The sequence below is a fragment of the Desmodus rotundus genome, chromosome 8 (genome assembly GCF_022682495.2).
Source record: "Desmodus rotundus isolate HL8 chromosome 8, HLdesRot8A.1, whole genome shotgun sequence".
NCBI classification, from domain to species: Eukaryota; Metazoa; Chordata; class Mammalia; order Chiroptera; family Phyllostomidae; genus Desmodus; species Desmodus rotundus.
Window position 1 is genome coordinate 6,637,907 of NC_071394.1, and position 22,794 is coordinate 6,660,700.

At 49.9% G+C, this 22,794-nt stretch overlaps 1 protein-coding gene across 2 annotated transcripts in view; it reads left to right on the plus strand.

The window, feature by feature from the left end:
- Nucleotides 1-4,151, plus strand: part of ADCY8 (adenylate cyclase 8) — a 159,605-nt gene extending 155,454 nt beyond the window's left edge. For both annotated transcript variants that reach the window (XM_024572213.3, XM_045181780.2), the window contains 2 exons: nucleotides 783-897; nucleotides 3,574-4,151. In XM_024572213.3, coding sequence (XP_024427981.2) covers nucleotides 783-897; nucleotides 3,574-4,061 — 603 coding nt within the window. In that variant the 3' untranslated portion in view covers nucleotides 4,062-4,151. The remainder of the gene's footprint in view (nucleotides 1-782; nucleotides 898-3,573) is intronic.
- Nucleotides 4,152-22,794: the final 18,643 nt, after the last annotated feature.

Consider the following 22,794-nt stretch of genomic DNA (forward strand, 5'->3'; position numbering starts at 1 on the left):
CGGTTTGCCAGCCTCCGCCCTATGAGGGCAGAGTCTTTCACACATGATCCCATCCACTCCCTGTCGGCAGGGCAAGTGTGCTCATCCCCATTTTATAGACGAGAAAACTGAGGTTCAGAGAGGCACAGAGGCTACTCTGCCCTTCCCTCAGGAGTTCGCTGAGCAAAGCACTTCAAAGGAAAATACATGCTTCCTAGATTGGAAACACTACACACATGCACGTAGGAGCATGTGTATACACACCATACACACACACATAGGAGCATGTATACACACTGCGCACCTATAAATAGGAGCACGTGTACATGCTACATGTGTGTACACGGGAGCACATGTACATGTATCAACACTACACGAGCGCACACCAGAGCGCATGCATGCACGTGCAATGCGCACATGTAAACGGGTGTGTGCCTGTGCGTGCTATGCATGTGTACGTAGGGACATGCATATGTGTCGTGTGTGCCACACATGCGTAAGAGTGTGTGTGCGCACACATGCACGCATACCAGTGAGCATGGTGAGGAATCATGTCCATCACCTGGACGGACAGGGTAGGTGTGAGAAAGGATTGTGATGATCCACATGTATTTTACTCTCTTAAGCCAACCCCTGTTGTCTCATGTTTCTGCACACTGATGGCTTGGATGTACAGGGAGTCACACACCTGGCTATTTCCTTCTAAGGGATGTGCGGGTGGGCTTAGGACATAGAGCAGGCCCTGCTACCAAAATGTCGCCGTGTGCCATGGAGAATGAGCTCCTCTCCCATGTCTGCCGCAGCAATGTGAAGATAAGTGGGGACATCTGTGTGCACTGGCTGACTTCTCCCTCGCCCTGACTGAAAGCATACAGGAGATCAACAAGCACTCATTCAACAACTTCGAACTCCGGATCGGTGAGTAGCTGCTGGAGGGGAGGCAGGCAGGGACCCCTGGGGGTTGCCTGGCTTTGTTCCGCCAGGCCCCCCTACCCCTGAGCATTAAGCCAGGGAAGCTTTTTCCTGCAGAAGGCGGCAGGCTGAGTGTGACCTTGCCAAGGACAGGGACAGGGTCAGCTCAGACCTCTATGGCTTCCTCACACTGAAGGCCAGGGAAGGGTACTGGCCTATGTGCAGAAATATAAAGCCAAAACTTGACCACAGCGACCCCTCTTCCCACCTCTGTGTCCAGCACCCACCGACACCAGGCCCTGCTGAGAGAGGTGGTTGACTCACCAGTCATTTCATCCTGACTCCTGTGTCCCCCAAGCTGGCAGTCGGATAGGGACGGGCAGAGAGCCTGCAGCACTTCTCGGGGCCACACAGTGTGCCCTCCCTTTGCCTTGAGAGACACCCTTGTGCAAAAGGACGAAATGGCGATAGTCATAGCAACTGAATAGCCATCCTTTATAACTTGTAGAACGTGCCAATTTCTTCGGCATCTCTGCTGAGCCTTGAGGGGCCCCCTAAGGCACTAGGAAGCCCCTGCTCTAGTCCACATTCTCGTTTTACAAATGCTCAAACTCACACCCATAGAAGGGGAGGACCTGACTTAACATCATACAGCCAGGAAGTCGCCCCAGCAGAAGCTCCTGGATTTCCTGAGACTGATGACCTTCTGGCTGCCAGGGTGCAATATAGCGTAATCTGTGCTACATCCTCATGTTAGGTGCCCTCTGGCTGGTGTTCCATTTTACTGTATTTGGTTCTCCCTTATTGGCTTTCAAGAAAAAAAGGTCAAAAATACCAACATCTGACTTGTCAGATCTGAGGAACGCCATGTGCCTTTGTTCACTGGACTAAAAGAAGTATTTTAAGTTTTGATCTATGGATGGGATATTCTGGACTCATTCCTTCATCTGCCATTTACTTTGCATGTCCTTTTTGAAATCACTGATGACAGAATGGAAGCAGGAATACAAAGCAGAACCCTAGCCCCGAACAAAAGGATGTTCTACATAAATCCAGGACACGTTGCTGGGGTCAGGGCCACCCCCTGGTGTGATCTGTCACACCGCTGGCATCGTTCGGGGGTTAGAAAATCATTTCCCCCACTGGATCGGGCATCTCGGTTGGTGCCGCGGGTCTGCCGTGATCAGCTCTGAGGGCGAATCGTTGACACGCTGCGCGTCGGTTTCCTCAGTGTAAACCTGGCATTATCATCAGCTTCCCCTGCTTGCCTCCTCGCAGTCACGTGACAAGCAAATGGCTAACGGCTATAAAAGCACTCTGCAAACTGTTGATTCCTGTGCACTCTGCACGGTCTGTCTCTCAAATTTCACAGCTGGTTGCATCTTATATATGCACACGTTTGGGGGAGGAGGTGTCTTGCTCTTCATTCTGCTTGGAATGATCGAACCCAGACACCTGCAAGGACTGTGCTGTCGCTTTCCTCAGATCCCTGCTCAGGAAGGCCTTTCCTAACCACCCCCTGCAAAATGCCCCCATATTTCTCTATCCCTTTAACCTGATGGGTTTCTCTTTAGAGACTTCAACATTCATTGATAGTATAGTATTTTTTATTACTTCTCATCTCTCCCCCACAGAAGGTAAGCTCCAGGAGAGCCAGGGCTGTCTTCTTCTTCCCCATCAGACCCCCAGTGTCCGGAACAGCACCGTACACAGCAGGGGCCTAGTCACTGTCTGCCGAATGAGGGAGATGTCCTATTTGAAGGACACATACATGCCCACTAATATGTTTAGTGAAATGCCGTCATTCCTGGAAGAGAAGCCTATGTTTGTTCCTCAAGCAGGAGGCATTGAAACAGTCTTAAAAAGCATGTGCCACATAAACTATGGGATTGGGAGAAAATAAGCAGAGAGAGAGGCGGGGACAAAGGCACAAGGGGGGAATGGCCAGCGGGTAGGGGGCTCTCACAGCTCAGTATGGACTCAGAGTGAAGGTAAGGGTGAGGGTGTTGGAGGGTGAGGCTGGCTGCAACAGCTGGACCTGAGAAGCCCTCGGCTGCGACGCTGAGGACCGTTCGTTATCCCATGGGCAAGAGGCACCGTGCCAGGTGTTGGAGTGGGTGGCAACTTGATCAGATGGGCATCAAAGAGTCCCCCCCGCTCCGGCAGCGGTGTGGAGGGGACAATTACTGGAGGTCATGGCGGGAGGCAGGGAGGCCCGTCAGGAGGCTGTCACTGTGGATCGAGGGCGTGACCCTCAGGACCTGGACTAAGCCAGAGAAGGAAGAGGTCTGCCCCAGCTCTCAGCCGGGTCCCAGCAGAGGCAGGAGGAGACCCCAGTGTCCCATGGGCTGAGCTGCGTTAGCGTCCATGTGAGAATGCTCATTCTTTTCCCTCGAGCACCCACTGGTGGTCAGGCATCACACCCATGGCTTTGCCTATATTATCTCTATTATCTCATTCCTCTTCCTTTTACCATTTCCACTTTGCCAATGTAAAGGTGAGATCCAAATCGGTGAAGTAAGTGACCCAGGTCACATAGCTAACAAGTGATGGAGGCAGGATCAAGACCCTGGGGTTTCTCCCCAGAAATCACACCCTCCATGATCACCTCCCCAGGCAGGGTGCAGCCACCTCGGGGATGTCCCCCTTCCCTCATCTCTTGTTTCTTTGGTTCCCTCCCAGGCATCAGCCATGGCTCAGTGGTGGCCGGCGTCATCGGCGCTAAGAAACCACAGTATGACATCTGGGGCAAAACCGTGAACCTGGCCAGTCGAATGGACAGCACAGGTGTCAGTGGCAGGATCCAGGTCCCAGAGGAGACCTATCTCATCCTGAAGGACCAGGGCTTTGCCTTTGACTACCGAGGGGAGATCTACGTGAAGGGCATCAGTGAACAGGAAGGGAAAATCAAAACGTACTTTCTCCTGGGCAGAGTCCAACCCAACCCATTCATCTTGCCCCCAAGAAGGCTGCCGGGGCAGTACTCCCTGGCCGCCGTCGTCCTGGGCCTTGTCCAGTCCCTCAACAGGCAAAGGCAGAAGCAGCTCCTCAATGAGAACAGCAACACAGGGATCATCAAGGGCCATTACAACCGGCGGACTTTGCTGACACCCAGCGGGTCAGAGCCTGGAACCCAAGCCGAGGGCGCCGACAAGCCTGATTTGCCATAAAAGCATTTTCTTTGTGTTCCTTTTTTTTGTATTTCTTTTATATATAAAATAAATATACTAATAAAAAATGTTTAATTTTTTTTAAAACAAGGATGGTTTCATTGGTCTTTAGAAACTCACTTCCTTCCCTGGCATTTTTGTTCCAGAACCACAGGGTTTTCTGACTCTGGCTCCTGGGCCAAATGGCATTTCCAAGTGAGAATGCTGCTCCCAGATTAGCTGTGAGCTCCGAACAACTGAACCCAATATTTTATTGATGAGCTACCAGGGGGCTGGGTGCCCTGCGCCTGTTTGAATTATTAATGGCCTACCAGCCACACACTTCCCGCCACTCCCGTCCCTCCAGCCCCAGGAATGTAATGGTGCCATTTTCAGAGGGGGCTTTCAAAGCCTTTTGAGCAGAGTCCATGTGCCTGTCTTTACCTTTTAGAAAACAGACAGCGCGACGCAAACGCCGTCAGCTTCTGTTTGGAAATAATTTCGAATGTAGTCTTTTCATAACACACTGGCCCCTCAATTGACGTTGTCATAACAATAGTGGTAATAAGAACTAACTTTTTCAGAGTGCTGTGCGGACTGCCATGTCCATTTCCAAACATGGTTTCCACCGAACTTTATGACAGCTCTCGGGGGAGGTGTCATTCTCCCAGTTCTCCAGCAAATGGAGGCGCAGAAAAATTAATAAAAATAAATGTTTGAAAAACTCCATCTAAAAATAAAGTGTTAAAGCTGCAAAGAGCTCAAAAATCCTACGTGGTCCAAAGTCTTGGTTTTGTATATAAGAAAACAAAGGCCCAAATGGGGGAAACATTTGGCCACGAAGCACCAACCAGCAGGAGAGTTGGAGCCAGACAGAGAGACCCTGATCACTCCTCCTGTGCCCTTGGACTCCATCCGGGTGCTCTGACCTTCCTCCTTTGCTCACTGCACACAGGCCACACTACAACCAGAGGGTCACCTAGGTCCTCCTGGTCCCATGAGCCTTCATGAGTGTGGCTGGAACCCCCATGTAAGCCCTACAACGCCTGCCAACCCCAGGTCCCCTGCTTCTGGACCCAACACAAAACTCAGCCTCTTCCTAATTTGCACAAACCCACAAACACTCAAACACACACAGATCCTCCCACACCCACACCCACACACACCCACTTTGTACAGAGCATCCATGCATACAGTAGGCTCTACTGAAATTTTAGACAGAGGAGTTGGAGGAGTGGTTAAATGGACATAACAAAACACCTTCAGATTAAATGGTAGGCCTGTCCCCTCTTAAAGGGCCATTCAGCCCTCCCTCCAAGTGCATGCCCATCAGCCCCACCCTATCACCCCACTTGTTCCACCCACTCCCCTCTCTGCCTCCCCTCTCCCTTTCAAGAGCAAAATCATATTCCTTGCCTTTTCTCACGCCAAGGAGCACAAACTTTTCCTCATTTGTTCAACAAACAATCACTGTCTAGTCCACCAAAACCTCCCGTGTGGTAGGGCTGTGCTATTTTCTTGAGGCAAGTTAGGGAAGATCTCCAAATAAGGTGACATTTAGGCCAAAACTGGAAGGAAGGAAGGAAGGAAGGAAGGAAGGAAGGAAGGAAGGAAGGAAGGAAGGAAGGAAGGAAGGAAGGAAGGAAGGAAGGAAGGAAAGGAGGGGACGTCATATTGAAGAGCCTTCCAGACAAGGCAAACCGCAGGAACTAAGGCCCTGTGGTGAGCATGTGTGGCCTGCAACTGGACTGGAATGAGGAGGAGTGAGCATGGTGGAGATGAGCTCAGGAAGGTTGCCCAGAGCCAGCCCCGATGAAGCATTTTTCTGTCTCTTTGCTTGAGCTCCAGCCAATATCTCACCTTCAGCTCCAAAGTTCTTGACCAGGTATTTTCCCAAACAAAGACAGGTTCCCTCAAAGGGAGAATGCTGATCCCAGCTAGAAGTATGATAAAATAGTCAACTCATTACACTCTATCCTAGACCCCCCTTATTATCCAAAGAACTGTGAACTCACAAGCTATCATGTTAAGAACATGTCTATCTTTTTTGCACAGAGGATTTTTTTAAAAGAACCTAAGAAAGTGAACTAACCCAAAACAAAGAAACTATTGAAGTCACCCAAGTATGGACCCCTGGGCAGCAGCCTCTGAGGGAAGTGCCCCCGTTTGGTGGCACCCGGGGGCTGCAAGACAGCCTTTGATGAATTTAGACACAACAAGGGGCCCCCCAACTATCCGTAGAAGACACTGAAAGCTGGGACATTTGTCTCCCTGGACATTTATCAATTTCTTGCTGAAATAACCATCTTCTTAGCCAAAAGTAACAAACCTCCTTTTGTTCAGATGACCTGTATTGGGGTTTGTTAAATTATTTTTCAAAAAGGCCTGGGTACGGAGAGTGAACTGGGCAAACACTGAGGTGTGAAACAAATTCCTCAGCAGCAAGGCCACACAGAGACTGGCTCCCCGCAGCGCACCCACTAGCCATTGACTGCCCGCCTCTGCGGGCGTCCCCTGAATGAGATGGGCACAGAGGAGCCACGTGTTTGATTTCCCTTTTTTACAGCAACTGTCTGTCTGCCATGTAACCCGGTGACAGACGAATGTGCTTGGCCCAGCCTGGTGACTGTAGGGGTGGCGAGAAGTGGCCAGATTCTGGATGCATCTGGATCTGTAAACACTGAGCTCACAATATTTGGTGATGGATTACATGCAACGTGTGGATGGGAAGAGGCCAGGATGGCTCCAAGGTTTGAGCCCGAGGAACTGAGATACAGAAGACAACAGGAAGAACAGGACTGGGGGTGAGCACAGGTGTGCTCTTGGACAGGTACAGGGGTGCCTACTGCACACCTGGGTGTGTGTGTCTGGAGTTCAGGACCAAGATCCACCAAGCTGGAGACACAGTCGCAATGCTCGCCCATGCTGGGGCATGTAGCCAGCCCACCGTGCGCTCCTTCATGGAGCGCTTGCCCCGCTCTGGGGTCACTTAGACCTCTGGACCTCAGTCAGGCATCTTGGTGCAGTTCCTGACTCCTCCACCCTCGGCTGCCTTTGTTCTCTGGCACCCCCGATCCCTCGCACTTCCTCCAGAGACATCCACTGCCCCCTCGGCAGATGGTTCTCCAATCTACACAGTGAGCCCAGACCTCTCTCCTGAACCGGCAAGTCAACTATCTAACTGGGTCCGAGGCAATGCCACCTGGCTGTCCCATGAGCGTCTAGGCCAACACTCTGTAAAGAAGCTCCCCTCCTCTTCCTCAGGCCTGCTGTTGCCCCATCAGGGAGAGAGCAACTCCTTCACTCCCAGCTTGGCCGAGGTCCATGCAGCTGGATCCCCAACCACTGCTTCCCCCCACTCCTCCCTCCTGCTGCTCTCGACCACACTACACATGCAATCAGGGTTACCCTGACAAAGATCCTGCAGGGAACAGACTCCTTCCCCCTCCCATAACCACTCTCTGACTCTAAGCCCCCTGCCTGAACTCCAACAAGCCTATGCCATCTCGTGGTGAAGCGTGTGGGCTCTGAAGTCCCGTGATCTGGATTGCACACCCATCATGTTGCCTAAACCAAGCTTGTGCATGCTACTGCCATGTCACGGCCACATTTCTCCTCAATCAGATCCCAAATCCCTTTAATACCCCGCACTTTGGAAATGTTCTGTAGCCCAGAACTCCATGCGGAAGAGAATTCTGGGATGCCGTTCAGTGATGAAGAGGAGGGCAGTGCTGCCAAGCCGACAAATACCAACCCACAGCCCAGCTCGGTCTTCCTCATTTTCCTACTGCACACAGAGATCTCAGGCTGGGAGGAGGGGAGGGAGGGTTCCGGCTCAGTTGACAGACGCCACCGCAGAGACGGAACAGAGAGTCTGAGGCAGGAGCAGAGAATGGGCCCCTGCTCTGTGGTACAGTGACTGCACCCACAGCTGTCCTTCGCCCACTGGCCATCCTGAACTCTGACTTACGGGGCCTGGAGAGCTGCAGAGGGACAGGCAGGAGGGGCAGAGCACCCCACGCCATCCTCTACAGTCTTCCAGTGGTAAGGACGACAAGTGGGTCCAGAGAGTCTTCCAAGGGGGCGTCCTGGGCAAGAGGGAGGGATGGCTGTGAAGGGTATGGGAAACTACACACCCACCCTGGGCTCAGAGTCCTCACTCCACGTTTTCCATGAGAATCCAGAGCCGACAGCCCCTCCAGAGAAAAGTCTAGATGGTCCACATGCACCTGGCCAGCCCAGGGCCTCTGGACTCCATTCCACTTTGCTGTGCTGCTCCCAGGTCCCACAGCCCCATTTAGCTCCAGCCTCAGTCTCGGATTCCAGTCTTTCTCCTGCTCATTAGATTCCCTCTCTGCTCGCCTCATTTTAATTTATTTCCTCCGTCTGCTGTGGTGAGGGCTGGGCAGGGAGGCTGCTGAGAGCAGCACGGGGGCCTGGCCCAGGTCCAGGACTGGCAGAGGAGATGCCGTTAGCTTCAAACCCACAGTGCGGGAAAGGGGGCCGGGTATTTCACCCACGGCCAAGCTTCTGGAGGGAAAGAGGGTGGGGGCCAGCAGGGAACAGGAAAGCCTGGGCAGGGCCTGGCGTTCTTAGAGCAGAGCCGAGCCCTGAGGACGGCTGAGAGCTAGCGCTGGAGAGGCACTTGCATGGGGCGCGGGGCGCAGAGCGCAGAGCACAGAGACCGAGAGAGTGGCAGCCAAAGAAGGCTATTTCAGGCACCATATAACTACCTACCAATTACAGGGCGTGCCAGGAGCCTGATGAAAATGCCTGCAGGACAAGATGATTGGAGTCATCTTTGCAGGCCGAAATGGCAGATCACAGGATTGAGCGGGGTTAAGAGACACAGTCAAGTGAATCCAGAAAGGAGACAGCGCTGAAGTCGGAATTCCTCTGCTTATCTCCTTCGTCTCAGGCCGCATCTGCCTTCAGAGGCGGCAGAGCCCCAGGTAGAAGGGCTGCCTCCCCCTCCTCTAAACTGCAATACCCAGGGCACTGATTTAATCTCACCGAGCCTCCGTGGGCCACATAGGTAGGAAGGGACTAGCCATCCCTCCCTCGTGAAGCTGGTGTGTCACATGAATGTGAACCTGTGTAGAAAGCCACAGGGTGAGAGCAGGCTTGTTCAGAGGTCAGGTCTCCACAGGGGTGGGTGGGTGGGCGCTCCCCTGGTCCCCAACACTCTGCCATGGGTGGGGAAACAGCCCTGGACAGAAAGAAAAGGGCAGGCTGGTCGCACACTGACTTCCACGGTGTGTGCCTTAACATCTCTGTGTCCCATTCAGTCCCCAAACCTCTTCCAGTCACTCAGGTACCAGGGGCTCTCTGAAAGGAACCTGGGACAGGGCTCCAAGGACACAGGCCTATTCCTTCCTGCTCTGAGCTTGCAGACCCATGGGGGGCAGAACCACAGACAAACCCCTAGCATCTGTGTGACCCATGCATCGCAGGGAAAGCTCAAGGTGACGTGAGCAGGGAGAGTTGATAGCTACGCAGTGGGGACGGCTGGGTCCACCTCCGTCCATTCTTGTCCGAGCGCTCACCTTCATGCCTGGCAAGTACCATGAGGACTGCAACCGGCCCTGCCCGGAACATCCGAGCAGGTGGAGAAACACAAGCACACAAATGCAACTTAGGACACGAAGACATAACATTACCTCTGGTCTGGTAAGTGCTTTCAAGAAGTGTGATAGAGAGTGGGGACTGGTTAAGGAGGGGGGGTCGTTGCTAAGGAGGAAATATTTGGGCTGGAACCTGAAGGAGCCAGCAGCCAAAATCACGCCTGTCTCAAAATGTGGTGATGAGTGTCGAGGTGGCTAATTGACATAAATACTTGATGATACCTTTAGACATTTCTTATCCCAGCACTAACCCACACCCAACCCTGACTGCCCATACCCACCCCCACTGCCCCCATTGAGGGCATTTAAGACACAAGATCCCAGGGTCTTCCTTGGGCCAGCTGACACAGCTCCACTAGACCAAGGCCACAAAGCATCCATGAAAGCTGCTGTCCCTTCACATGGGGCAGCACCAGGCCACTTCGAAGAGGATCAGAACTGAGTCTCTGCATGGGCCACAGGCCGGGGAAGCTCAGAGAGCAGAGGAAGCCTCCACTCCTAGTGCAGGGAGGCCAGCAATCCGGGAAACTCTCAGAACCACAAATGTCTTGTCATTGGAACTCGCTTTCTTTTGCTGCCATCTCGTGGTCAAATTTGGAGACAACAGCCTGAAGTGTGGGACACTGCTTCCTACGGCCCACAAAGGTTGTTGACTCCTGGTAACCAGGTGCTGGTCTGGGTGCTGGCGCTGGACGGAGAGCAGTGGACAAGGCCGACAAAGGTCCCTGCCCTCACGGAGCTTACGCTGTAGCTGGCTGCGTCACATACAGCTACGTAAAGCCTGAATCATTCCCATTTGACAGAGGAGATGATGAAGTTTCAGAGGTAAAGTAATTGCCCAGAGCACCCAGCACACAAGTGGAAAAAGCTGAACAGAGAACCCCTCACACAGCACCCTCTCACCTTCGCAGGAGTCAGGCAGGACAACGCTAGGCTGGCTCTGAGTCGAGGGCCAGATGGGGGCAACTCCTAAGAGAGCAGCCGTGTGCTTCAAGGAACAAGGCCCGGCCAGCACCCTGGACACTCGAGTGTGAGTCTTGGCTCCACCACTTTCTGGCTGTGCGACCTTTCACAAAACACAAAGTGTCTCTGATCATCTGCAAACAGGAGTAACAAGATCTAACTAGCCCATCTACGGCTTGTTCACGCCACCGCCAACTCTTCCTGAACACCTCGCAAGGGTGGACACTCTGCTAAGAGCTGGCCAAAAGCTGGTGGAGCCTACTTTCTTTTTTTAAAAAGAAAGTCCCCTTTCTTTTAATCTTTTTTTTAACTTTTATTTTTGAATTTAGAAAGAGTGGAAAGTAGGGAGAAAGAGTGAGAAGCATCGATTGGCTGCCTTATGTGTGTGCCCCAACTGGGGACTGAACCTGCAACCCAGGCATGTGTTTGGACTGGGAATCAAACCAGCGGCCCTTCAATTTATGGAAGGACACCCAACCCACTGAGCCACACTAGATGGGCCCACCAGTCCACTTTCTGTACAGAGACAGCCTCAGGCTCCCCAACTCTCTAAACTGTACCCTGTCTCCTGCTCCTTATGGTTGCTGGCCCACTCTGGCTGCCTCCTCCGTCCTCACATCCTTGCACTTCTAGGGTCTCCATGACCAGTCAGTATAAGGACTCCTACTTCCCCCACCCACCCAGGTATTTACCAGCAGCAACACCCGGCTGACAAGGAGAACTCCTTTTCCAAATGCCTCACACCCTCCTGTTACCTACTAACTCTATCCCAAGTCTATCCTTTCTCCATCCCTGTTGCCACCTCCCCTTAAGCCAGACCTCTGCATCCTTCCTCACCCAGATACACCTCTAGCAGGAGCTGTGTGCCCTCATGGGCTCACTGCTGGCCCTGCAGCCTGACTTGTCCTTCCCTGCCCCTCCCAGCCACAAGCCCTGTCCACGTTCCCGCTTCACACTGCACAGCCCAGCACGTCTATAAAGGACACACGGACAAAACCAAGGGGGAGGGTGGAAGCAGGGGAGGGAGGTGAGTTTGGCTGGGCTGGGGTAGAGGGGTAGGGAGAAAATGCAGACAACTGTAATTGAAAAACAATTAAAAATTTTTAAATTTTTTTTTTAAAGAAAATAAAAGAAAAGTTGGGGCCATGGCCAAGCTTTATTTTTGAAAGTTTGGTGTCCACCCAAGTGTTCCTGTTGAGCAAACATCAGAGGGGCCCACACACGGGGTGGGAAAGGACAGTCCGGGGTGGGAAAGGACAGTCCCGAGCACTTTGCTTGAGGGTCTTTAGTCCGCGAGTGTTTAGTTTGCGCTCCTCTCCCCGCCGTTCCACTGGCTGAGGTTTCGATGCTCCCTGTGCTTCTTCATACGTCGCCGGAGTTGTGTCACGGCACCACTGGACAAATAATTGACTCTGTGCTAAGTTTTAACAATACAGAGGGGAGAAAAAAACATCCACACAACTTTTACCCTCTGCAAACCCCTACACGTTATCAGAAAAAACAAGTAATGACAATAAAACGGGATGGCGACCACAGGAAGAAAAGTTCAAGATGCTAAGTTCTTTTCTTTTTGGTTTTTTGTTTGTTTGTTTTAAGCAGCAAACTAGCCTCCTCCATGCTTGGGCTACTGCTGGATGGAGCTGGGATTAGTCATTCCTCCCACATCTGCCAGGGCACTAAGCAATGAGAAGCACTCCGGTCCAGCAGTCAAGCACTGACAGTTCAAGTTCATTGGAAACCACCAGTTGTACCCCTGGGGGCAAATTCCTCTTGATCTTGTGGAATAGACTATGCTAGTTTGTTTCTCTGGTCTCTCCTGGGAAGGTCTCATCGGCCTGCAGTGAGAGGGGCTTGTTTTGGTGACGTTGGCAGGAAGGGGAGGGGAGGGAAGACTGTCATCTGAAGGGGGACTCAGTCTCTGAGAGATTGTGTGAAAGTCAGTTCAGTGGAGAGCAGTTGAGCCTGCCTGGAGCCTGGAGACACGCTGCCTCTGGGCGTTGTGAAGTCGGGAAAATCTCCCAAGACTCTGAAAGGCTGGCTGGTTTCTGACCTGAATTACCCTGGGAAGCCCAGGTAAGACAGCAGGTATGGGAAGGTTGTGGAGAGCAACTCTGGGGTCCAGGACTCTCCCATCTAACAGCGATCCATGCTAGGTCATAGGATTTAAACTACTGGCCTGATGGGCTTGTAAACAAAGTAACCAGTTCTAAGGAAATTGAACGGAAATGTAAAGGCAGTGCACATAGGAAGGACAGGTATGATTCTGTGAAATTTTCACTTGAGTCGCACATACTCAATGTGAGCATCACTGGGACACAATGGATCGTCTATTTCTACCTGTGAAGAGCAGTTTAAAATTTTGAGAACCAGCGCTTTAGGCAGCTGGATTATATGTTTATATTCTTCATGTTTCTTCATATTTCTGAACACTCTGCAATAAAGTGTTGTTACCTTTGTGATAAATGTAAAAATGGACATCTCTTCAATCTGAAAAAATTTCAGCTGTACAAGAAAATTGAAAGAATAACACAGTGAATGTCTCTCTACCCTTCAGCCAGGTTCACCAACTAACACTCGATCTCATTTGGTATCACAGCCCTGTAACCGTGCATTCCTCTGACTCGCAAGATCACACTCATGGCCACGTACAACTAACACACTCAGGACATCGCACACAGCGATTACATTTCCCTGGTTGTCTTAGTAATGCTCTATGACTATGGTTTTCTTTTCTGTCTTGTTTTTGCTTTTTAAAATCTAACATTTAAGTCAATTACTGCACCTTGCATTTTGTTGTTTTTAAAAGTGCATGTTTTTTCATCATCAAAAATAGGAAAGAGACTGTGGGAGTGGGGCAGGGGAGAGCAACAGGGGGAAATGGGGACAACTGTAACAGAACAACAACAATAAAAAAATAGTTAATGATATAAAAAAATAGGAAAGAAAGCAGGAGAGGGCAGAGCAGGTGATACGTCCCTAAACACCACATTCCGTTTCTGGGGCATATGTTTGTTTTACACACATGTTCCAGGTGACCATTTTATAGGAGGAACCGGATGCTGGGGTTGCTCACTCTTCCCTTCAGCTCCTGATTGGGCACCAGTAGTAATGGAAGCCCAGGTATGACCCAGTGATGACAGGGCAGAAGTCACATCCCAGCTCCAATATTTATTTACCCAGGGAGTGACCATGCACCTCAGTTTCTCACCTGTGGACAGGATCATCACACAGCTCAGCTCACACAACTGTGACGGACCAGTAAAGGGTACAACTGACAGACGGCTGGTTCATAATCAGCTCTCCCACAATAGCAGCTGTCAAGGGATCTTAATTAGGACATGCCAACAGACCATGGCTCACACCCATGGAAAGGAAGCTTCGGCGCACCAACCATGTGGTATGAGTGCGAAAAGAGCAGGGACAGGACAGGCAGGGTGGAGGTTGGGCCGTCACCCTTTCCTGTCAGCTCATCACTGCTAGTCCCATTCTAGGTGCTGGGAAGGGTAGATAGGAGGTCCATTGCCCAGATGACAAGATTAAGCCAGAGTCCTATTCTGAGTCCCAGTTCCTTGGCTAACCCACCCATAAGATTTGGGCCACCAACTAACCTCTTTGGGCCTCAAGTTCCTTATCTGTAAAATTAGAAGCAGTACTGGCCACGATACTCTCTTCTAACCCTAGTATCCCCTGATCCTATAGGATGGATTAAAGAACAATAGTCCAATGCGAGCACCTATTCTGGCAATGACCAACACAAACTTAGCCCCACAAAGCTGCCGGTGCAGAGGCAAGGTCAAAGGGGACCGACGTGGCTGGAGCTTGGTAAAGGGACAAGAGATGCATCTGCAGACACAAGCAGGCCATGCTCTGAAGTCCTAAGGAAAGAATGGGAAGATGTAATAGAAATTTGCTTTTGATGAGAAAGTGTCAACATCTGATCGTAACAAGATCACTCAGGCAACCAGATGGAGAACAGATTGGAGGCCAATAAGGTGGAAGCCCCAGACCACGAGGAGGCTACTGCAGTGGTCCACGCAACTATGAAGTTCATCCTCGTTACTTCCCCTCATTCCTCTCTCGCACTAGAGCGCACCCAACACCTACACAACCTGGAGAGGCCCGGCTGTTTCCACGCACAAGGAAGGGCATTCAAAAGCAAACTCTCATAACCCGTCTCAGTTAGCTACTGCCTTTAACGTGAAAACTTTTGCTCTTCCCAATTCCTTGAGAAGTGACTAATAAAATGAACGGCCCCCTTCCAAATGCTCTAAATTAAGAACTTAACATTCCATGTATAGCAGCCTTTACCTGCAACAATTAACACCAGATGCAAAAGAATGGCAGCGATTAGTAATTTTCTCCCATGAGAGGCATTTTTAGGAAGAACACAGATTGTTTCTCACGCCACCCCCTCTGTGCCACCCCCTCCCAGCTGTTTCCTCAAGCTGGGACTCACTCACCTGACCGGCAGTGGCTCTACTGGGGCTGGAGCACCTTGGTGAGGAGAGGGGTGGAGACCCAAAGCATCCGCTACGCAGAAGTGTGGCTGAACTAAAAAGAGTGATAATAACATAATGGCTCTTGTTCGTTAAGAGCTTACTGTGGGTCAGACACTATGTTAAGAACTTACTACACCTTTTAAAACAACTGAAATGTCTCCCCAATTCATTGCCAAATGACTGCCCAGGACCCCACTGGAGCCCCATCCGGTGTCACCAGCACAGCAAAATGCTACATGCCACACAGACGAAAAACAAGATGGCAGATGCTTGGTATTTACAGAAATCCAGACTCTGACCTACTCAAATGCCATCTTACCTAACCTCCCATGTCCCAACCCTGAGTTTGAAAGTCTCCATGGTCTCCTGCTCGGCTGTTCCAACTTGCTGACCACTTGGAAAGACTTTCCCGCCACCCTGCCACTGGCACTAGTTCTGGGCCCTGATGAGCACCCACATCCTGGAGGTTAACCCCCTCAGTGCAGGCTTCCCATAAGGACCGAAACGCCAGCACGGGTGGGTGAAGCCTGCCCTTGCGCCTCACGGCCCTTCCCAGGTTGGTCCCAGGGATTCAGAGGGAACGGTAGGGGAAGTATGATAACACTCCGGCAAATTAACCTGTATTTCATAAGGGGTTGTGTAACCGTAACATTTTTCAGTTATCCACCTTTCTCTTCTGTCCCAGGATCCTTACAGTCAGTCCTCCTCAACCACAAACGCCAGGTCCAGCACAAATAACGCCCCTCTTTTATTACAAAATCACAGGCATGCAATTCTGTAACAGAACAATATCACACTCAAGCACACCCTAGGACATTCCAGGTGAAATGTTCCAATTAAAACTATAAATTATTACACCCATGTAGCTACCCTACCAACCACCCTCACGCAGGCGTTCCTTCTGACAGACCCTGTATATACTGGGGTCCCCGGAGTCAACTCCAAAAGCAGCTGCCACGGGCACCAGTGGCCACCTTGTCCTTCAGCTGATTGCAGACAAACGAGGAGGAAGCCTGCTGAAACGGGAAGAACCATCGAGCCGAAGCCCAGATGCACGAGCAGTGCACGGGAAGCTCTTTTGTGTCGATGGATACCTCAGGCAGTCAGGAACCCAAACAGGCACATGAGAAAATTGTCCAAATCACCATCCCCTTCTGCCTGCCACCAATCTCAGCTCTTACCTGTTCTGAACTCCTCTCTGTATCACTTCTACCTGGACAGCTACATGGCCCCTCAGAAATGAAAACAGGTTAACTCTGGTGTTTGAAATTTGGCTCTACCCAACAGACTGTTTGGGGATATAATACACAAAGTCTTTCCTGTTGAAAAGTTAAAATCTTGATCATGTATCCATGTGGTGGATACACATGAAGGTGACCTTCATGTCACTCTGTCCTTGTATAAGCCCCTCCCCTTGAGTGCAGGTGAGTCTGGCACAGGTGGTGGGACAGCCACTCCTGTGGTTACATTTTGTTACGCAGCACTGCATCTTAGCAGACTGGAGCGAGAGTTTCACCTGCCGGCCTTGAAGAAGTGAGCTGCCATGTGGGAGGGGATCATATGGCAAGGAACTATGGTGGCTTCTGGGACCTGACATCAGCTCCAGGCTGGCAGCCCGCAAGAAAGCAGAGACCTCAGTCCCACATCCACAAGGAACCGTGTTCAGCCAACAACCACATGACCTCAGAAGGGGCCTCTGCAACGGACTGAACATTTGTGTCCTACAAAACTCCTATGCTGGAATGTTAATCTCCAACGGTATGGTATTTGGAGATGAAGCCTTTAGGTGGTAATTAGGTTATGAGGGCGGGGCCCTCATAAATAAGATTGGTGCCCTTATAAAAGTGACTCCAGTGAGCTTCTGCCAGGTGAGGAGACAGCAGGAAGACGGCCGTCTCTGAACCAGGAAGAGAGCCCTCACCAGACCCTGAATCTGCGACACCTTAATCTTGGACTTTCCAGCCTCCAGAACTACAAGAAGTAAATTTCTGTTGTTTGTGGGCAACCCAGTCTATGGGACCTTGTTATAGTAGCTGAACAGACCAAAATAAACCCCAAGCTCCAGAAAGGAAGGCAGCCAAGCTGACACGGATGCAGCCTTGAGGGAGCCTGATCAGACGGCCTGGTTAAGCTGCGGAATGAGCAAGAAGTTTCCATATCTGGAAGCTTCCAATCAGCTGGCAACTCCCTGGCCTGCTTCCTTCATGAAATGGGGGTCTGAACCAAGAGCCCCCACAGGTCCCATTCACCCCCAGGAGTCTAAGATTCTTGCATTTCTACCTTTCTGGACAGCACAGCACTGTGCTCCCGAGAGCATCAAAGAAAGAGACTCTCAAACATTGCCCCCACTGGCCTGGACGTCGGCACTGAGTCAGTGAAACCACCCAGCTTCTCTTTCTGGTGCGTGGATGTGGCTGAGAGACGTGAGGGATCTGTCGAGGTCCAGAGTGCACAGAGGGTTTCAGTGTGGGGATATTTCACTAGGACCACATCCTGCCTCCAACCCATGGCAGGTACCTCCACGCAGAGACAGAAATCTCTGGCCTACCTGAGAGGACCCAGAACAGCAAGGAGCACGGCACATGGGGAGGTCGCAGAAGAAACATTTACTGGGGCTCAAACCTGACATCCTGCCTGCTCCTCCCATCCTTCCTCACAGTGGGTCTCTGGGGTCCTGAACTCCCGGAGCAGCTGTCCAGGGAGGGATTCAAAGGGTGGTCACCCAGAGGGGGCTGCCCGGGCCACCCTGCAGCATGCCGAAGTGCCTGGGCTTGTTTCTGAAGTTAGAAGAGGCCACAGAGAGGACGTGTGTGTCTCCGTCCCCACACTGTCTGGGGAGAGTGGTCTGCTTCTAGTGTCCTTGGTCTCTAGAGTCACCAAAGCACACATGTAAATGGTCGCCCTGTGGCATGTATGGCCCCTAGTGGAAATGGGGGTACTCTCCTGGGGTGGGATCCCCACACATCCTCCGTTACAGGGTTCATGCTTCCATCTCAGCCCGTGTCACGTCCTGTGGTAAGAACCCCACGTCCTCATTCTGAGATGCATGTTCTCTTCCACATTGAAACACTTCTGAAACTGCGATCCATCTTAAAGGCACATGTACACTTAACATGGTGTTTCTTTTGCTCTCATAAACTCTGACTAGATGAGCAGGACATCTGAAGTTTGATACCCACCGAGGATCAAGGCAATCCAAACGTACTATTTTTTTCTCTGCCCATTTTCTCCACTAACCTGAAACCTTAAGAACAGAGATGAAAACATTTTCATGCTGATATTCCCAGTCCTCAGCACAGGGCAGTTTCAAGAGATACGGAACGAATAAATAAATGGATGAAAGTATATCCAAAGCAGAAGGGAAACATATTTTCCAGTGCCCCAATGTACACACCTTTATAAATATCTACGTTCAATTTTGCGCTCCCCAAACATCGTCTCTGTGCGTGACGTTTCTGCCAGGAGGAAGTGTTCCGTGGGCACTTGCTGCCACAGCGCTCAGTCACGTAAATGTCACAGAGGAAATCATGCGTGTGGCATGCTGGCCCATCCATCAGGCTCTGCCTCCACCCGGATGAACAGACAGAATTGAGTTCCCGGGCCTATAAAGAGGCCACGCTGAGCCTGGACAGTCAAGAAAAACAGCCTCTGCCATTTCTCACCGTCCTCACCTCCCCACCTGACCACTCAACGGGCCTCAGTCAAGTCCTCTGACAGAGGTCTTTGGACATGAGTGGAGTTCAGAAAAACAACAATATCCCAAGACGAGTGAAGAAGTCCATTTCTGGACCCCCCTCCCCTCTGCAATGTGAAGGAGTCTACCTGCATCCTTTCATACTAGTTCATCAAACATTGCCGAGCCCCTACAGCGTGCCAGGGGCTGTGATGGGTGCTTTGAACTGGGCTTCAGAGAGCTATGGTGCAGAAGGCATTTCAAAGCGACCAAGATCCAGTAGTTACGATTCTGTAACATCTTTGTATTCGCTGCCTAACAGTGAAAATAATTAGTAGAGAGAGCTTTAGAGTTTGAAATGCACTTGATTCAAAAATCAAAACAACTCATGGGGAAAGATGCTCAACATCACTAATGTCAGGGAAATACAAATCAAAGGCACGATGAGGTTACCACCATAGCTGTTAGAACTGCCCTCATCAAAAAGACAAGAGAAGTTTTGGCGAGGATGTAGAGAAAAAGAAGCCATCATACACTGCTGGTGGCATTGTAAATTGGTTTGGCCACCATGGAAAATAGTATGCAGGTTCCTCAAAAAATTAAAAACAGAACTATTATATGATTCAGCAACCCCACTTCTGGGGATATCCAAAGGACATGGTAATAGGATATTGAAAAAATGTCTGACTCCCATGTTTATTGCAGCATTTCACACAACAGTCAAAATATGAAAACCTACATGGAGATATATACACACAGAGAGGAATATTACTCAGCCATGGAAAAGAAGGAAATCCTGCCACTTGTGACAACATGGATGGACCTCGAGGGCATTATGACAAATGAGATAAATCAGGCAGAGAAAAACAAATACTCCATGGTATCACCTGCACATGGAATCGGAAAAAGGCAAACTTGCAGAAACAGAGAGCAGGATGGTGGTTACCAGGGGCTATGGGTTAGGGAAATGGAGAGATGCTGGTCCAAGGGTCCACACTCAGAGCTGGAAAGCGAATACATTCTGAGTACCTGACATACCACATAGTGGTTGTAGTCAACAATACTGTGTTATATACTTGAAAGATGCTAAGAGACCAGACCTTAAATGTTCTCACTACAAAAAAAAAAATGGTAATTATGTGACAGGTGTTAGCCAACATGAAGGTGGTAATCACATATATATGTGCATGAAATCAACACACTGTTCACCTTAAACGTACACAATGTTATATGTCAAGTATACCTCAATAAAATAAAAAGTATTATACAACAAAACAATTCAACAAGGTATGCGTTGCTGACTCTTGCTGCCTGCTCTCCCTGCTCACTGCACTCGCGCCTGCACTTCCGGGAGCCACTGCCACTGGTCTCTTGTGAATTCTCACCACGCCCCTGTGGGGTGTGCGGGACATGAGTTATCACTGACACTATCTGGGCAAAGGGGAGGAGAGCAAGGGAAGTTAAGGAAGTTGCCCAGGGTCACGCTGCTGGTAAGTGGCAGAGTCTGGAACCAAAGTCAAACCTTATGCCTGACAACCCACCCTTCAAGCAGCTTGCCTCACTGCCCCTAGCCAGTGCTCACAGACAACTGTTGAGCAGAACTGAAGAAAGCAGTTAGCCCAAAGGAACAACCTTCCATTGCTGATACAGTCTCACCTTTGGTATGTATCTATGTGCAAGGGACCTCTCCAAAGTCCCTCACGTGAAAATACAAAGGCTGTCCCTTCCAAGGGACTGCCCAGGTCAGCCCAGCTCCATCTCCAGGCCCTTGTACACTTAGAATATGCGTTCTGCATGAATGTCAGAAACTTTGACATTCACTAAAAAAAGAAGACAACATCCCACAAGAGATGGGGTGGAGAAAAGCCAGAAATCCAGAAAGTCAGCCAAGATTTATAAGCTCAGCCAGGGTCCAGATCCCAGGTGGGACTCAGCCAGCACTGTGGCCCCACTATCTTGGAGAAGGCAAGTCCTGGGGTCGGTCTGGGGAGTGACACCAACGGAGGTTACACGATTGTCCATATAGCCCCAGCAACTGAGTGGGACACTGGCATTAGCGTCTGAGGGGTCCCAGTGTATCTGAACCCAAGTCTGCTGGCCCTGCAGCCTGGCGTGCTTCCCCTCCTCGCCCCCCACCATGCAGTGATTAAGAGCCCGCTTTCCAAAGTCAGGCAGGCCTGGATTAGAAAGCCTCACTTGTTAGCTCTATGACCTTGGGCAGGTTGTTAACTTCTCCAAGCTTCAGTGTTCTTCTCTAAAAATGTGGATAATAATGATACCTACCACATAGACTTATTCCACAGATTAGAAGAGAGAATATATCTAAAATGCTTCTTGGAACACGAGATAGCTCAAATACTGTTAGCTAGTACTACATAGCAGTGTCCTCCATTAACATTTAAGAAGGTTTGTAATTATTCAGAGAGTCAGCTCTAAGTTAAAACGTGAGTAGACCTTACAGGGAGTCTTATACAATTAACCTCCCAATTACAAACATTGCATTTGAGCCTTTAAATTATTTTGAAATTATCCTTCAATAGGATCTCATAGGCAAGAGCATTTCTTCCTTCCTGATGCTTTCTTGTACCACCAAACATATTGATTTCAGACTCCCCGGACTGATCGGACTGGGAAATTACCACGCTGCTGTTTATTCTCCAACACTGTCGGAGACCGCCTGCCTGGCTCACTGTGCCAGTTCCAGCCCAGGACTGGGAATAGCAGCCCTTAGTTAACAGCAGGAGCCCAAAATATCACATTCCCACAGTGGAATAATTTAGTCACTTTAAACCAGACCCTTCTCTTACTGTCCTAATTTTCAAAAGTAATGTTGAATGTAGGTTGCTTTATTCCTTATATCCTGATGAAACATCCACATAAAGATAAAGAAAGCATAATCCCTAGTACTCTTTTTTTTTTCCATTCATGTATTCAAATAATAGGTATTGAGTGCCTACATATCAGCGACAATCATATAGTAGGTGAACAAGGCAGGGACATGGTCCCTGCCCCCATAGACCTCTGGTCCAGCAGGGAGATAATAAGTCAATATTTGTTTAAAAAAAAATGTATAATTGCAATTGTAAAAAGAGCTAAGTGAACAAATCAGGGGGGGCTCTCAGTGTGTTGATCAGGTCACTGATGTGGCCCCTGAAAAAGGACAGTCTCTTCCTCATTAACTGAGCTGTACATGGAGAAGAACCCGGTGGTAAGCAGGGATGGCTTTAAGCAAGAACACTGTCTGACCAAAATCACAAAGCAGGGAGTTAGAAGAGAGGCGTCATCAGGTCAGATTTGTGTGGCCAATACAGGAAATCCAGCTGGCTCACTATCTGCCCCAACCTTTTTCTAAAGTCTCTTCTAGTGCTGCAGAGATCACAAATCTGAAAAACCACATTGTCCTGACTCCCTTGCAGCTAGAGTTCTGGATGTGATTCAGGGTTCCCTACTGGTCTTGCTCATTCAACACGTGAGTTCAGAACTGGGTTAATTTGGAAGAGAGAAGTCAATGGACAAGGCATATTTTTGCTGGAGCAGATCTAGAGGGATGGCATAGGTCTGAACCAACAGTTGAAATGGGCATGAGTAAGAAACACTTGTTTTATTACATTAGACCACCATCTCTTATTTTATGTCTAACCCCAAGAGGGCCTACCCAGCCTTTATTAACTAGCACATTCTCTGAATCCAAAACTTATTTTACAGCATTTGCTTTTAAATTTGTAAAATGCTGGGGTTTTATTTTTATGGAAAAGGTAAGTGTAGTAGTGAATTGATTTTAAATAATTGATTAAAGGAAAATAATAAGGTCAATGTTGTGTATATATAATTGGAAAAACTGAAGTATGAGAAATACCTCCTCAGCCATCCTAAGTTCCCTTCCCCAGTCCCATGCCCACAGCAGCCAATTGTCCCTACAAAGCCCCATGGCTAAGCTAGATGGTCTCTAAATGACAAATCAGTAAAACATAAAATTTAGAACTTCTCTTTCTAAA